Source organism: Cynocephalus volans, chromosome 1, assembly GCF_027409185.1.
Source record: "Cynocephalus volans isolate mCynVol1 chromosome 1, mCynVol1.pri, whole genome shotgun sequence".
Classification (NCBI taxonomy): Eukaryota; Metazoa; Chordata; class Mammalia; order Dermoptera; family Cynocephalidae; genus Cynocephalus; species Cynocephalus volans.
In genome coordinates, this window is record NC_084460.1 from 118,611,302 (window position 1) to 118,628,736 (window position 17,435).

Below are 17,435 nucleotides of genomic sequence, written 5' to 3' on the forward strand. Positions count from 1 at the left end.
ACTCTGATCTGGGCCTGAGTTTTTTCCTCAAGTTGTACCCCATGCAATTCTATATTCCAGACCAGTCACCTCTGAGTGGTCCTGCGCTGATTGAGGGGCAGATCAGCTGTCCTTACTGTGTCCCATTGTTCTCCCGGTGGGCCTGTCTCCCCCACCACCCATGCTCTAAACACTTCCCATGAGATGGGCCCTGCACCCGTCCCTTGCGATGACTCACCGCCCTCTGAATGGCTCGCCTTTTTCAGCTCTTCTGGCTCCTCGCTCCTGCATGGGTCCATGGGAACCTTATTAGTGGTCTTGCTTTTCTGGGGGCCCTCTTCTCCCCTGCAGCCTGCAAGTAACTCCTTCTGAAGGGCACAGCTGTGGCGTCTGCTTGCTCCTGTTCCATGTACTCAGTAGCACCAGCATGAAAGCAGCTGTGACACAAAACACTCAGAGCAGTTTTTTCTTTCTCTCATCATGGTTTCTCCTGCCTTTGTGAACTCTGTAGGTCTCTTCTCTTCCCTTGAGCTCCAGTGGTCCCAGCTTGGCTGATGCTACATTTTGATAGTTGTAAATTGGTTGATTTGTGAGAGAGAGTGACTCTGGGGACTGTCTGTTCTGCCATCTTGACCAGAACCAGTAATTGTTTTCTTTAATGTTTCAATTGAAAGTAAAACGTTCAAAAAGGGGCATAGATTTTAAGACAGCAGCTTAATGTTTTGCATAATGCGTGCACCTTGTTATATGTATCAGTTGGGTACTTTTTATTGCTATGTATGAATGTACAACAAATTTTCCATTTTACTGTTGGTTTGCTTCCAGTTTTAATCTATTATGAATATAGATGCTCTGGACATTTACACACTTGTCCTTATTGGACATATGCACTAATTTCTCTTGGAGTGAGATTTCTTTGTTACAGGGTAGGCTTATGTTTAGTATTCAAGTGCTGCTGCTAAACAATTTCCAAGGTATTGGAAATAATTTATACTCCAGTTTTTCTACATCCTCACCAACTCTTGGTATTATCAGTCTTTTTAATTATGGGTTTTATGAGTATTTGTAGAGTTATATCATGATTTTATTGCTAATTTTGTATTTATTATTTATTGCAAGTTTTTTCTGATGACTAATGAAATTCAACACCTTTGCATGTGCTTATTGTTTTGACAGTCATATGTGCAATGTCCGTTAAATTCTTTTTACATTTTTCTGTTGGTTTTGTCTGTCCTTTTCTTAATAATTTGAAGGAAAATTTATGTATTTAAGAAATAATTCTTTAATCACTTATATCCCTTGTAGATGTCTTCACTAAGTTTGTTTTTTCCCTTTTCCCCCATTAATGGTGCTTTTTGATGAATAATTTTTTAAAATTTTAATCAAGTTGGTTTATCGATATTTTCTTTCATGGTTTGTGCTTTTAGTGACCCATTGATATCTTATCCTAGCCCAAGGTCATAAGGGACCTATAGAAGCTTTATTGTTTCACCATTCACATTTAGGCTTGATTCATTCGTATTTAGTTTTTGCATGTAATGTGAGATTTTTTTTTCATACAGATATCCAGTTGATGCAACACTATTCATTGAAAAGATCATCATTTCTGCCACTGAATTGCACTGGCACTTTATTATTACATATTAGGTGACCATATATGTGTAGATGTATTTCTAGACTCTTCTCTTTTATTGATCTTGTCTGTCCTTGTGCCAATACTGCACTTTCTTAATTATAACTTTATGTGTTGATTTCTGTAATCTAAATTTTTTGGTTTGGTTATTCTTAACATTATATTGGATCTTCTTTGCATTTTCTTATTAATTTTAGAATCAAAAAATTTACAGATCAATTTAGGAAAATTAAAATTGAGTCTTTTAGCCAGTCCATGAACATGTTTTTCTCCAATTATTTAGGTCCTTTTTACTTTCTCTTAGCAGTATTTTATAGTATAGTAGAGATTTTATAAATCTTTTGTTAGATTTAGTCCTGGATATTTGATGTTTTTGATGTTGTTATAAATAGTACTGCTATTAGTTTTGTAGTCAATAATCTCACTAAATTCATTAACTCAAATAGTTTGTAGATTGTTTTGGATGGTCTGTATATATAACCATATCCTTTGTGAATAATGGCAGTTTTACTTCTTTCTTTCCCATCTTTATACTGTACATTTTCCTTTTTCTTGTCTGATACACTGGTAAGACCTCCAGTTCAATGTTAAGTAGAAATGATGTTAATGAATGTCACAGTCATGTTTACAAACGGTGGGAGGAAACAGTATTTCACCACTGCAGATGGTGCTACCAGCAGGTCTTTTGTAGACCCTTTATCAGATTAAGAAAGTCAATCTTTATTCCTGGTTTATGGAGAGTTTTTATCTTTCACATGTTGAATTTCATCAAATTTGTTATTTATCGAGATGATTTTTCTCCTTAATTTTGTTAATGTGGTAAATTACATTGATTTTCTAATGTTAAACCAATCTTACATTTTTAGAATAAACCCACATGCACCATGTGGTGTATTTTATATATCATTGGGTTTGAACTGCTTGCATTTTGTTTAGGGTTGTGCACCCATATTCACAAGCATGAACCTCAGATAGTGTCCTGAGATTTTCCTTTCTTGTAATGTTTTGGTATTATGGTTATGCTGGTCTCATAGTGTAGTTGAAAAGCATGCTCTCTCCCTTTATTCTCTGAAAGTTTTTATAAAATTGATTTTATTTCATCCCTGAATGTTTGGTTGAATTTACCAGTGAAGCCATCTGTTTGGACTTGGTGTTTCCTTGGTGGGAAGGATTTTAGTTCTGAATTTAGTTTCCTTAGCAGATACTAGACGGTTCAGATTTTCTATGTCTTGTTATCTCAGCAGAAGAGGACTGGGTCATATTAGACAAAGTAATTATCAAGCAGTGATGAAGAGGGTGTTTCTGGCTGAGGCATCCTGCAAGGAAGCAAATGTCAAAGTTGGAAAAGAATTGATATACTAGGTGAAAATATTTTTAGCGAGCGTAGTGAAAGAAAGAATGAGAGAAAGGTTATAGAAGGTATCTGTGAACCATAGGAGATAAAGAGGCACAATCAGTGATCGTAACCAAAATAAGGTAATCAAAATATGGGTAATAACCAAAATATAGTACCCAGGAATAAAAGTAGGTTTATTAGTGAAGGAAAAAAGTAAGTCCATTGTATCTAACAGAGAACATAGTTTCTCTGCCGATGTTAAAATGCTCATGCTTTTGCATTACGTGTCTTCTCACTTTTAACTTACATGCTTTTCAGCTGGAAGGCCTTGTTAAACTTCTGATTTGGCCACCAGTATCTTCCGACGTTCTCTTCAAGGTCTTCCACTTGCTTTTCTCCCAAACCTTAGTGGTCTTAGGTCATTAATCTTGTTATCTGAGGATAATGAATTAGGCTTGCTTTGTAGTTCTCTGAGAGACCTTTGTACATAAAATTTGGAGTATAATAAATAGCATTCTTTTATCTGATCCTTTTTGGGGGCTATCATTTCTTTGATGGGAACATCAATTTTTAGTCCCTGCAGTTTGATACTATGCCTTACATGTGAGATTAACTGTTCAAGAAAGGATCCATCGACTAAAGGGGAAGTCTGGATATGGCAGGGAAAAGGTACATTTTCTGATTTGGGCACTTGACTCAATTTCTTGTCCAGTTCTATAATTTTGCCCCATCCAAACATGATAATGCATCTAAGCAATTTAAGAGTCAGAAGTCAGTAAACTCTGGATTTTAAAGGGCTGGCGATTATTCACATGGGTATTTGTTGATTTAGGGCTACATGTTAGTTCCCTTAAAAAGCACAGATTATAATCACCTGGGAAAGACTTTGGACTTTCAAAGTCAAGAACCATTGGTAGAAAGTCCTTTGGCTCAAATATAAAAGAGTATCTTATATATGAACTAGATAGGAAACAATTGCTGTTGAGTACTGCAAATCTATAATACCAATAGATATGCTAGATCTCCAAGCCCTATACTATCAGTAGACACTGGGAACTTCTTCCTTTTGTGTGACTAGAGACTTCATCCTTTATGTTATCTGTCTGGCTACTATAGTAATTTGAACTAATGATCCCTGCATTTTTGTGCCCCTAATGTGTAGCACAGTGCTTTGTCTATAGAAGACAGTCAGAAACTTAATGAAAGAAGAGACTGATGTTTGAAAATAACTATTAATTAATTTTGATATGCTTTGTTATTATAGTTAAAGCCTAAAGAAAGTTAAGTAATTGCTTTCTATGTATTTTGGTAATGATTCAGATAATTCAAGTGTGTTGTGTCTTTGTAAGCTGCAATTGAAATGTGTTGCTCACATGGGTCTTTGGAAAGCATGATCAGTAATAGCTTTATAATTTTCTGTCTTTAGCTTTTGCTAGAATGTCAACCTATCTATAATATTTATTATTACTGAAATGAAATGCTTTTTGCATTTTTTATTTTTGCTTTTTACTAGGCTTTTCTTTTATGGGTGAATTTAAAAGAATAGGTATAAATTGGGTTGACAGATCTGAGCTGGTTTAAGTACACAGGCTTTTTGTACCTATTTTTAAGCTCTGGTTTTCATTATTCACAATCAAATTTGAGTACATACTTTTAAAAAAATAGTAGTCTACAAAATAACTTCTCAGAAAAACAAAGTTATTGCACTTCAGATTTACTTATTTTAGTTTTTTCTATGACAGTCTTTTAAATGATTTTTCTTGGATTTCATTGTGAAAATAAGTTAACATAAATTTCTTTTCAGCTGTTTTTTCTCGTAAGAAACCAAATGGGATAAGTTTACTTTATTGATTTGAGTATCTAAACTAGTTTGTACCTGGAAACTGAGTTCATTCAGTTTCTCTACCAAATTCTGATATACAAAGGCATGAGAATTATACATTAACTTTAAAATTAATATTTCATAAATGGGATACTGAGTAGCTTGTTTCATGTTTGAAATATTTTTCACTTTTTGTTGTTTTGAAGCTGCTTCTCAGCCTGTTGATAACCATGTTAGCCCATCTTCCTACCTGGGACAGACACCAGCATCACCAGCTAGATACTCACCAGTTTCTAAAGCAGTGCTTGGAGACGATGAAATAACAAGGTGAGGAACTAAACATTCATCCTTACATAAAGTAGTTTATTAAATGGAATTTTAATTGACTACATAAGATAGCCACAGTTTTTTAAAACAATTTTATTGACAATTTTTGAACTTTAATTTTTTCATTGAAAAGACTGAAATACAAAAATATTTTATGTTACAAATAAATTACTGCTCCTTTATTTTTATTTATTTAATTTTTTTGTTTTTGTTTGGGGCTGGCTGGTGTGGGGATCCAAACCCTTGATCTTGGTGTATAACACCATGCTCTAACCAGCTGAGCTTCCCTTTTGTTTTGTTTCGTTTTTACCATTTTTTAGTTTTATTTTATGTTATTTTTATTTTTCTTATTTCTATTTTATTATTCTTTTTTTAACATTGCTTTTTTTAAAAAAGGCTTGGTAATTGTCCATAGAAATTAGCTTAGGTAAAACTATATTAATAATATATTTGTTCATATTTAAACTTACTTTTTATATATTTCTTGTCTAGTGTATACTATAAAATATGGCAGTTATTTGATTGATGTTCATAATTAACAAGTGGTATTTTCTTTGTTAGATATATATCCTTGATATCCTGCCACCTAAAACTTCCTTTCATCTAACATTACTGACTATGCTGAAGTTTGTAGATTAGTTGCCTTTTTAGTCCCAAAGATTTCTAACAAGATAGAAAAAGATTGGTGACACAGTATTTTAGATCTTTTTCACATTATTCAGTATATTATAGGACAATATGTACAGTTTGCTTTATAATTTATACAAGTATTTCATATTAATTATAGCATTTAACATTAAATATTAAGTGCATTATTATTTTTGAACCTTTGAAATTATCATAATTGTAACTATTCTTTACCTACCAGACTCCTGATTCGAGTCAATGATCTTGTTAAGGACAGATAGGAGTGTTTGTCTTTCTTCTTAAAGAGTTAGCAATGTTGAGAACTTAATAGGTGCACAGTAATTGCATTTGGAATGAAAATTAGGAGAAAGATAGTGTTTTTATTTGTGATATGAGTATTCAAGGCTGTTAATCTTTAGGCATGCTCCTCGACTGATCTTTCATGGCCATTTTATTTTTGTTATTTACTAACAGTGCCTCTTTATTCAATGGAATACTACTCTGCCATAAAAAAAATAATCAAATTCTGTCTTTTGCAGCAACATGGATGAACTTAGAGAAAATTATGTTAGGTGAAATAAACCAGGCACTGAGAGAGAAATACCAGATGTCCTCACTCATAAGTGGGAATTAAAATAAAGAAAGAAACAATCACAATAATACATTGAACTTTCAAAAAAAAAAAAATGAACAGAACTGTGGTTAATAGAGGTAGAAAAGTGAGAGGGAGTTTGCAAGAAATTAGTTAAGGGTCACAAAGATTGCGTGATAAACGTGCGTGACTATACTATTTATTGAAGTAAAGAGGAGAAACGTTAATGGCTTATCTAGTCTTTAATCTGTTTGCATATTTTACATACTAAAAAATAAGGTATATTTTTGCACTTTGATTGCTGTCCCTCATCCTTTTTCACTGCATATGTCTTATCTAGAATATTATATTGGACTTTGAAGTATTATATTTCAATAAGTCTGTATGTTTCCACACTCTTCTGTGAAAATCAGGTAGTTGATTACTGGATATGTCTTCTTAAAAAGTTGTGTGTTTTATCACTCCCTTTTGATAATTATGCTACTTTGCCTAGATAATGAAGTACAAAAGTCTTAGCCCAAACATTAGAAGTTCTCCACAGTTTGAACCTAAGCAGCCTTTTAGAAGTTATTTCACATTTCCAAAACCAAAAAATAAATAAATAAATAAATACTTGATGGTTCTAAAGCTTATTTATTAACAGCTTTATTGAGATATCACTCACATGCCAGAAATTTTACCCATTTAAAGTGTACAACTCGGGCCGAGCCCGTGGCGCACTTGGTAGAGTGCTGCGCTGGGAGCGCGGCGACGCTCCCGCCGCGGGTTCGGATCCTATATAGGACTGACCGGTGCACTCACTGGCTGAGTGCCGGTCACGGAAAAAAAAAAAAAAAAAACGACAAAAAAAAAATAAAGTGTACAACTCAATAATTTTTGGCGCATTACATCAGTTTTTTTAAATTGTGATAAAATATATATAACATAAAATTAGACATTTTAACCATTTTAGTGTACAAATTCCATGGCATTAATCACATTTACAATTTTATGCAACCATCATGACTATTTCCAAAACCTTTCATCACCTCAGACAACCTTTGTAACCATTAAGCAATAACTCCCCATTCCACTGTCCTCCCAGCCCCTGGTAACTTCTAATGTCCATGGATTTGCCTATTCTAGGTACTTTATATTTCTCTCAGCATAATGTTTTCAAGGTTCATCTATGTTGTAGCATATATCAGAATTTCATTTTTATTTATGGCTGAATGATATTATGATTATCCATTTGTTGATGAACACTTGGATTGTTTCCACCTTTTTGCTATTGTGAATAATGCTATGATAAACATTGGTATACAAGTATCTGTTCAAGTCCTTGCTTTCAGTTACTTAGGATATATACCTAGGGGTAGAACTGCTGGGTCATGTGGTAACTCTGTGTTAGCTTTCTGAGGAACCACCAAACTGTTTTCCATATTATCTGCACCGTTTTATATTCCCATCAGTAATGTATGAGAATTTCAGTTTCCCCACATCCTTACAAATACTTGTTACTTTCTGTTCTGTTTTGTGTTTTTTTTTATACCCATCCTAATAGGTATGAAGTATCTCATCGTGGTTTTAATTTTTATTTCCCTAAAAACTAATTATGTTGAGCATCTTTTCATGTGCTTATATTATTTGAAAATCAGAAGGCATTATCCTCTGGAAATACTGCTGGATGTCAGCAGGGTATTTTTGAAGTATTTGATAATGTAAAATTATAATTCATAAATATGTTTTAAAGCTTAATAGGAGCCCTAAGCCATGAATCCACTGTCTAACATAAGAAATAAAACATCACCAATATAGTGAAATCTGTCTATGCCCCAATCCTATCCTGCTTCTCTTATACTGTCCTCCCCCACCAAATAAGTGCTTTCCTGAATTTTGTGTTCATTATCCCTTTTTTCTTTTATATGTGTGTATATATTTATTATATACTATATCCCTAAACATATGGTGTAGTTTTGCTATTCTAGCAATAAAATGTAATTTTGTGAACCTTATAAGAGAGCTGGAAAAATTGAGTAATGATGAATAACTATGTATGATTGGGTAATACCAGTTTAAGTTTCAAACAAAAAAATGTTTACGATTAATTCCACATTATACGGAAGGATGCCTGAAATTTGCATTTTAAAAATATTTAATTCTGTTAAGCCTTTTGTGACCAGTAGTTTTCTGCACTGTTTTAGGAAAATCAGATGACATTTTAAAAATAGTTACCAAATATGCTGTATTCTGTTTAAGAATAAACTCAAATCTGAAATAATTTACTGTTGGTACTTTCATGGTCAGACCAAAATGTATGAATGGTTTCACACAACTATGTTTAACTGCCAGCAATTATCAATGGTAAGTTATATTTCAGAGATTTTAAATGTGGGGGGGGGGGAATAGATGCATCTTAAAATTGACAAAAAGCAATAATAAATCAATCACTAATAGTGGCTTTTAAGCAATAAAGATACCTAATTATTTCATGTAAAAAGACTGAAGACGGGCAATTCCCAAGTTTGATGTAGCAACCTTAGGCCCATGGTGTCTCTGGTATACTCTTGGTTTCACACTTCATGATTGTACTATGTCCAAACCAAGTAAAGGGTTTTTATTGTTCATTTGTTTGTGCAGATGATTTTTGGAGGAAGAGAGGGTAGCAAATATGGTTTGTCCTTGTTAGGGTCTGGTTTTTGGGGGGAAATGACAAAGTTTCCCTTCATTTGTGAGAGGCTAGAATGGGGTCACTTGCTCACCTTAGTAAAGGGAAATGAGATTACAATGACCAGTTTAGGTTAGTCATAATTCATCCCTTCAGGACTAGAGAAGGCATGCCTTCTCTAATACAAAGGGATAGCTTTTGTAACATCTAAGAAGTAGGAGCAGTGACTTCTTCATAGGCAGTAAAATGTGTGCAACATCAACTTTTCATGAGTGTATATTTCTTGATAGGCTCTTTATGTTGTTTTTTTTTAAATTTCTACGTTTTCTACTTTTTGTTTTGGTTTCATGTTTCTTTTTAACACAGGTGTTTAGCTTTTATATAAAATTAGATTTTTTTTTCTTTTGACTTCTGAACCTAAGTTCTAGAAAGATTCTAGAAAGATCTCTTTAGGGCTGGCCCCATGGCTCACCCAGGAGAGTGCGGTGCTCGTAGCACCAAGGCCACGGGTTCGGATCCTATATAGGGATGGCGGGTGCACTCACTGGCTGAGCGTGGTGCAGACCACACTGTGCCGAGGGTTGCGATCCCCTTACTGGTAAAAAAAAAAAAAAAAAAAAAAAAAAAAGATCTTTTTACCCCACAGTTTTGAGAAAATCTTCTCTATTTCATCTAGCTTTTTTATGGTTTGATAATATAAGATTTATCAATAGGGAGTTCTCACTGAAAGAATGTCAAGTTCTATATAAAATTTCCAAGATATTCAATATTTTTTTAATTTTTAGGGAACCTAGAAAAGTTGTTCTTCATCGTGGCTCAACAGGCCTTGGTTTCAACATTGTAGGAGGTGAAGATGGAGAAGGAATATTTATTTCTTTTATCTTGGCTGGAGGACCTGCTGATCTAAGTGGAGAGCTCAGAAAAGGAGATCGTATTATATCGGTAGGATATGTTAATCAAGATAATATTTTTTTTATTTTAACTATGACCTATTATTAAAAGTGGGGATTTTTGTTTTTTATATCCTAAAGTTATGGGATATCTTGGTTTTCTTCTTACCATTTTACAACTTAATTGTAGGATTATTGCGTTGTCAGAGAACATGTTCTGGGTAATAGGTTTTCTTTTGATATTTGACCTATAAGGGGTCAGTTTTTATAAATGTGCTTGAAGAAAGTATGTATTCTCTATTTGTTGACTGAAAGGTTCTCTCTGTGTCTATTAACTTGATCTTGTTACTTGTGTAGTTACTTGTATACTTATTTATACTTTAATCTGTTGTCTGCTTGATCTATTGTTAAGAGGTTTTTAAGGCTATCCAAATATGATGGTAGATTTAGCAGTTTGTCCTGGCAGCATGAACTTTTTATATATATAACCATGTCATTAGGTGCATGTACGTTCAGAATTGTCATTCCTTCCTGGTAGGTTGAACTTTTTTGTCATTATGTAATGATCCTCTTTATTTTTTTTTTCCCTAGAAGCTTTATTGTCTGATATTAACGTGGCTATCTGACTTATTTTTGCTTGTTTCTTTTGTTTGTTTGTTTTGTTTTGGGTTTTTTGCCTCGTTTTTACTCCTGTTTTTACTTTCAATATGTCTATGTGCTTTTGTTGTTTTTACTCATACAGTTTTAGACCACAGCTGATCTGTACTTCTCTGTTCTTCCTAATGACACACAGACCTTGGGAAATTCTAGTCCTAATCATGCTGTTTCTAGTATTTTACTTCTGTTTCATTTTTATACCTCCACATTTAGTCATTTTACTTTTGTTTTATTAACACTTAACATAAGTGGTATACAGTTGTTTTGCTTACCAACCCTCCTTGTATCTTTCTTTTTCTTCTTTGTTTCTTAGTGGACCACTAACAGCATTTGGATTGGACAGTTAATTATTGATAGGACTGTCTTGCTTATTTTAGAAAGTTTAGCTTTTCTAATTTTCATCCTCTACATGCTAGCAGAAAGAACTCTCTTGCCGTGAAATGCAAAAATGTCCCTCAACTATCCAAAAGCACTAAAGTGAAAGCCCTCGGTTGGTTCTTTCAGCAGTAATTTCTTCATAGTAAGTAGTCTTAGACTTTGTGTGAAAATATCTTTATTTTAACTTCACTTGTAAATTTAGTTCAATTTAAAATTCTAGGTTGACAGCTATTGTCTCTCAGTACTTCGAAGATACTGTTTTATGCTGTCTGGCTTCTTTGTTGCTATTTAACAAAAAGGATCTGCTTGTCTGTCTTGTCTGTAGGTGATTTTTTTTGGTTTTTGCTGGTTGCTCTTAAGATCTTGGTCTCTTTGTTGTGCTGCGGTTTCATTAAAATAAGTCTATATCTAGCATTTTATTCATTCTGTTTGGGATTCATTATGCTTATTGAACCAGAGGAGTCATGTCTTTCATCAGTTCTGGAAACTTTTTAGCCACTGTCTTTTCAAATTTTTCTGTTCCCACTTTATATGTATTCTGTCATTCTTGAACTCCTATGAAGGATATTATCATTCTGTTCTTCATATCTTTTAACCCCAATTTTATATTTATCAACTCTGTCTCCTTAGATTTTCATTTCAAAATATTTTTTTCTAGACATTCTGTTTCTTTTTCCAGTCTGCCTTGGTGATTTTGATAGGGTCTTGATTACTTACAAGTTCTTATATGCTATTAGGTGTTTCTGATAAACATACTTATTTTATTTTCTATACATAATAGTTCTATTATCTGCAGTTCATAAGTGTGTAGTACATGATATTTTATGGTGCTTTGTGGTAAATAGTTTTCTCGTGTACTAAATTTTGCATTGTGCTTATGTTCAGTAGTACATTTGACCCTTGATCAATACAGGTTTGAACTGCACAGGTCCACTTATATGTGGATTTTTTTTTTTTTTTCAATAAATATATTGAAAATTTTTTTGGAGTTACACACAGATTTTTGACTGTGCAAGGGGTCAACACCCCCAATCCCTGCATTGTTCAAGGGTCAACTATACTTTATTTACTTTATTTGTAGGAATCCAGGGCTGTCTGAATTGGGGAGTGGTGTTCCAGTGAAAAATTTTTACTTTCCTTGAGGTAGACTCCCAGGAGCCTTCCATCATTTTTATTACCTTTTTTCCAGTGAGAAAACTGAAATTTAGAGGTTAATTTTGCCCATAGTAACTAATAGTATCCAATAATGTACAGACAAGATTTACCTTAACTATTATGTTATGCTGTGCTGTTTTGTTTTTAATTAAGAAGTATGTGGTAACACATTTTGAAACTTTAGGATTTGAGATGTAGAAATAAACATTACATCCTGAGTCATCAGTGCTCTTTACTGTTGCTAACTATCTTAAATCATTTCTTCAATATAAATCAATAGAGGCCTTTTCAACTAGTAAGCATAAAGTAAAGAAAATCAGGAAATACTCCTCAAACTGAAGATAAATGTGGCTGGAACGTAATAGGAAAAGCATTCCAGAAATGTAAATTTCATATTTTATGCCGTTTCAGACCATTCTCTCTCGGCATCTGACCCTCCCTTGTACATACTTAGATGTATCAACACATTTATGCATCCTATCCTTTTAAGGATCCTTTATAGTTCAAGGATAGATTGAATTTAGGATGAAAGAGGGATGGCTGATCATTTACAAAAGAAGAAGAAATCTCTTTTGGTTTTAGTTGTTTTGGGATTATGGTTTAACCAACTGATGCTTGAAAGTAACTCTTGGCCACTTGAATCTTCAAATATGCAGCACTACTTTATTAAGGATTATAGTACTACAATCTTAGAAAATAAAGAAAATTATTAATATGTAGTGCAACTGAATGGGAACTGCACTTATATATTTAAAGAAAAGCATAGTACTATCTAAGAATAATGATTATTGGAATAGATTTGTAAGGCAGAAATAGAGCCTAATTAGTTTTAGAATGTAGAAAATCTCAGGAGACCATCACTCTTTCCCTAGCAACGAAAACAATCTGGATAAGTTTAGCAAAACTAAACACATCAGGAAACTGAGAATTTGAAGAGAACTAAGTGACCTAATGTTCAGAAAGTAACTAGGAGAGGAGACACCCATGGTAGCTCTCAGTCTTTGGTAGACTAGTAGAAGGAGGAGGAAGAATAGAAAGGGATATGTAGAAACCAGCCAAAATTTTACCGAACATGTAATGGTCTCTTGTGGACTGGTGAAACATAAAAATTCTAGAAGCCACAAAACAATTCTGCATCTGTCTGACAAACTCTTTCCTATGGGTCTTAACTGAGCACTCAGAGGCAGTGAGTCAAAGTTTGGGGACCAAGTGAGGAGAACTGAGAGATAATCATTCTTGAATCATACAGGGCATTCCCAGATATAAGGCAGCTTCTTACTAAATGTAGGGTACCCTGGGCAGAAGATCTGTGAAAATCAACCCCAGAAACTCTGTACTTTTAGTTGCTAAGGAATGGAAAGTAGGGCAAAAGAGTTGAGATAAAGCCCTCCAAGGCAATGTGGACAAAGAGAGAGAGAGATCTCCTAAGACACAGAAAGCCTGGAGCAGGTCCAGAAAGCAAAGAGAATTTATCCCCAACCCAGAAAGCTGGCAGCTGAGTTATAGAGCAGAGAGTTTTGAAAGTTATCTTGTGAATCTCACCAGTGTTCACATCCTAAGCCCATCAGAAGGAAAAGTGTTGATCCTGTTCTCAAAACATATTAAACTAAACTAAGTAAAAGCTACAACAAAATCCAGTTGCAGCTCAACTACAGATCATATTAATGTAGCTCCCAATTCTAGCTGCGTGACACATGGATTATTCCCTATTCTGGAAGTAAATTTTTTTTTTTCAGTCTCCATTGTTGTTTTTTCTAAAATGTTTACTTTATAATTAAAAATAAAAGACATGTGAAGAAGGAAGAAAACATAACTTGTCAAGACAGAAAGCAGTCAATAGAAATAAATTAAGAGAAGGCTTAGATGTTGGATATATCAGACAAGACTTTAAAATAGTTATGATAAAATCATGATGATAATGATAAAAATGCTAAAGGATCCATAGGTAAATGGATAAAGAGATTGGAAAACTTCATCAAAGATATAGGAACTACAAAAAAAAAAAAAAAAAATGAATCACATGGAATTGCTAGAAATAAAAAACTGTCAGAAGTAAAAATTTTACTTGAAAGAATTAATAGCACACTGGAATTACCAGAGGAAAGAATCAATGAACTTGAACATATATCAAAGAAAATTTCCAAACTGAAATTTATTTTTTTATTTTTATTTTTTTTTGTCTTTTTGTGACCGGCCGCACCGTGCTCAGCCAGTGAGCGCACCAGCCATCCTTATATAGGATCCGAACCTGCGGCGGGAGTACTGCCGCACTCCCAGCGCCGCACTCTCCCGAGTGCGCCACAGGGTCGGCCCTCAAACTGAAATTTAAAACTAGAGGGCAAAAAAGATAGAGAGGAAAAAATAGGCCAGAGCATCCAAGATCTATGGAACAATATCAGACAGTCTAACAAAGAGGGGAAAACTTTGAAGAGATAATGACAAAGAACTTTCCAAAATTGATGACAGGTATCAACCCACAAATCTATGAAGCTCAGCAAACACAGGCAGGATACATACAAAGAAAACCAGACCCAGGTATATTATAGTCAAAGTACTAGAAACCTAAACTAAACAGCATATCTTAAAAGCAGACATGAAAACAGCCCAATACGTACTGAGGAACAACTATACAAATGACGGCTGACTACTCACTAGGAACAGTAGAAGGCATAATGCACTTGAATGGTATCTTGAAAGTGCTGAAAGAAAAAACTGTCAACATAAAATCCTATATCCAGTAAAATTATTAATCAGAAATGAAGGTGAAATAAAGGCATTTTTAAACAGAAGATTGTAGAGAGAATTTGTCTCTGACAGACTTACAGGGCACGAAAGAGAAGTGCCACATGTTCTTACTTATTTGTGGGAGCTAAAAATAAATAAATATACAAACAAACAAAGGGTGGGAGGACGAAGAAGACACAACAGTCATAATAATCTTTGAACTTGTTAAGGCAAGTGAACAGATATGATATAGTAGTGGGGGGAGGGGAGAGAGGAAGGGAGGAAAGAGGAATAGGTAAAGGGAGATGAAAATCAACTACAATGTATATTGAGAAGTTAAAATTTTAATTTTTTTTTTTTTAAATACAAAAGCAAAAAAAAAAAAATTGTTCTGGTTAAAGAGAAATACCAGATGGAACCCAAGATCTGCAGAAGAGAATTAGGAAAAACAGAAAGGATAAATACCTGGATAAATACAAAATATCTAATTTTTAAAAAGAATTTTACATGTTTTATAATAAGACTATTGGCTGTTTAAAACAATAAATAGCAATGTATTGTGTTATAACATTCGTAGATGTGAAATATAAGCCACTAGAGCACAAATCAAAAGAAAAGATGGAATTATACAGTTGTTTCTTACAGTTTGTGAAGTAATATAAAATTTGGGGGAAGTAGACTGTGAAAACTTATAGTTACATATTATAATCTCTAGCAGAAACACTAAAAATACTACAAAGAGGTATAGTTTTTAAAAATCAGTATAGTAGATTAATTGGAATACTGAAAAAATACATGTTCACAGACAGACAGGAAAGGAGGAACAGCAGACAGGATAAATAAAAAGTAATACCAAGATGTGAGACTGAAATCCAACCAAATTAATACCTACATTACAGTAAGCACTCCAATTAAGTTGCAGAAATTGTCAGCATGGTTCAAAAAAGCAAGACCCAACTATCTACTGTTTATCAGAAATTCACTTTAAATATAAAGACTCATGTGTTATAAGTAAAAGAGTGGAAGAAGATCCACCATACAAACAGCATATGAAAGCTACTGTATTAATATGAGATGAAATAGAGCTCAGGAAAAATAGTGTTATAGATTGATTCCACAATGATAAAAGCATCATTTCATCAAAAAGACATAACAGCCTTAAGTGTGCATGAACCTAATAATCCTTTAAAAATACATGAAGCAAAAGTTATCAGAACAACATAGAGAAATGGACAAATCTCCAGTCACAGTTGGAGATTTAAACACCCTTTTCTGTAATTGATAGAATAAGTAAACAAAGGGAAAAGAAGAGCCACCTCAGTTCTTACCTCACACCATATTACAAAAATTAACTTAAAATGGATCATAGAACTAAACTTCTGGAAGAAAACATACAAGAAAATCTTAGTGAACTTGGATTAGGCAAGTTTCTTAAATAGGACTAAAGGGTCAAGTCAGTTAAATAGAGAAGGGAAAGTCTTATTAACAAATGGTGCTGGAACAACTGGATTATCTGTTTGTGAAAACATGAACCTCAACCAGTCTTACTGCAGGCATAAAACTTAATTCTAGTTGTATTATAAATCTAAATGTTAAACCCAGGAACCATAATCTTCCTAGTAGAAAACATCAGAAAATATACCTGCAAACCTGAGGTAGGCAATGATTCCTTGGACAAGATATATAAAACACTAACCATAAAAACAGTTGCCATTAAGAAATGAAATAGGCAAGTCACACGTTGGTAAAAAATATTCTCAGTACATATACCCTACAAAATACTTGTATCCAGAATATATAAATATCTTGTATACATCAGCAATAAAAAGGTGAGTAACCCAACTTAAAAATGCACAAAAGACTTTAACAGACATTTCACAGAACAAAACGTGAATGGCCAATAAGCACATAAAAAGGTGTTTAACATTAGGCATCAGGAAAATGCAAAAACCATAATGAGTAAAGGGGTTTGAAGGAATTTGGGTAGGAATGATATAACTGTTCTCTGTCTTGATTGTGGTGGTGGCTATATGACATACACATTTGTCAAACTCTTCAACTGCACACTAAAAAAGATTGATTATAACTAAATAAAATACTTATGAAGTCATAACCTATAGCCATATCCCACTCAGTTGAATGGCTTAAGGAAAATTAATGACAACATTCTTTGGTGAGGATGTGGAGCAACTCTTATTCATCGCTGATAGATATGTACGATGGCATACCATTACAAAAACTTCTAGAGAGGTTTTTAACAAGTTAAACATATGTCTGACCTCATCACCCAGTTTTTACCCAAGAGAAATGAAAATGTATGTTCACAAAAACACTTTGACAAGAATGTTCATAGTAGCCTTATTCATAATAATCCGTAAACTGGAAAATGACCCAGTAATCCATCAGCTGGGAAACAGCTAAATAAATTGTGGTATATTTATACAATGTATTACTATTCAGCAGTAAAAAGGAATGAACTACTGAAATGCAAAACAACATAGATGAGTTTAGCTGAGTATGTTGAGCAAAACGAAACAGACACCACAAAAATACTACTGTATGATTCCAGTTATGTGATAACTATGAGCAGGTAACACTAATTTGTGATAATATCTTGTTTGGGTAGTGGTTTCATGGGTCTATATAGTTGTCAAAATCCTTCTAGCTG

The 17,435-nt window shown here is 33.6% G+C and overlaps 1 protein-coding gene across 8 annotated transcripts in view; it reads left to right on the top strand.

Moving 5' to 3' along the window:
• The window catches only part of DLG1 (discs large MAGUK scaffold protein 1), a 249,074-nt gene that overhangs the window by 162,135 nt on the left and 69,504 nt on the right, over positions 1-17,435 (top strand). For all 8 annotated transcript variants that reach the window (XM_063094507.1, XM_063094525.1, XM_063094541.1 and 5 more), the window contains 2 exons: positions 4,977-5,097; positions 9,749-9,905. In XM_063094507.1, coding sequence (XP_062950577.1) covers positions 4,977-5,097; positions 9,749-9,905 — 278 coding nt within the window. The remainder of the gene's footprint in view (positions 1-4,976; positions 5,098-9,748; positions 9,906-17,435) is intronic.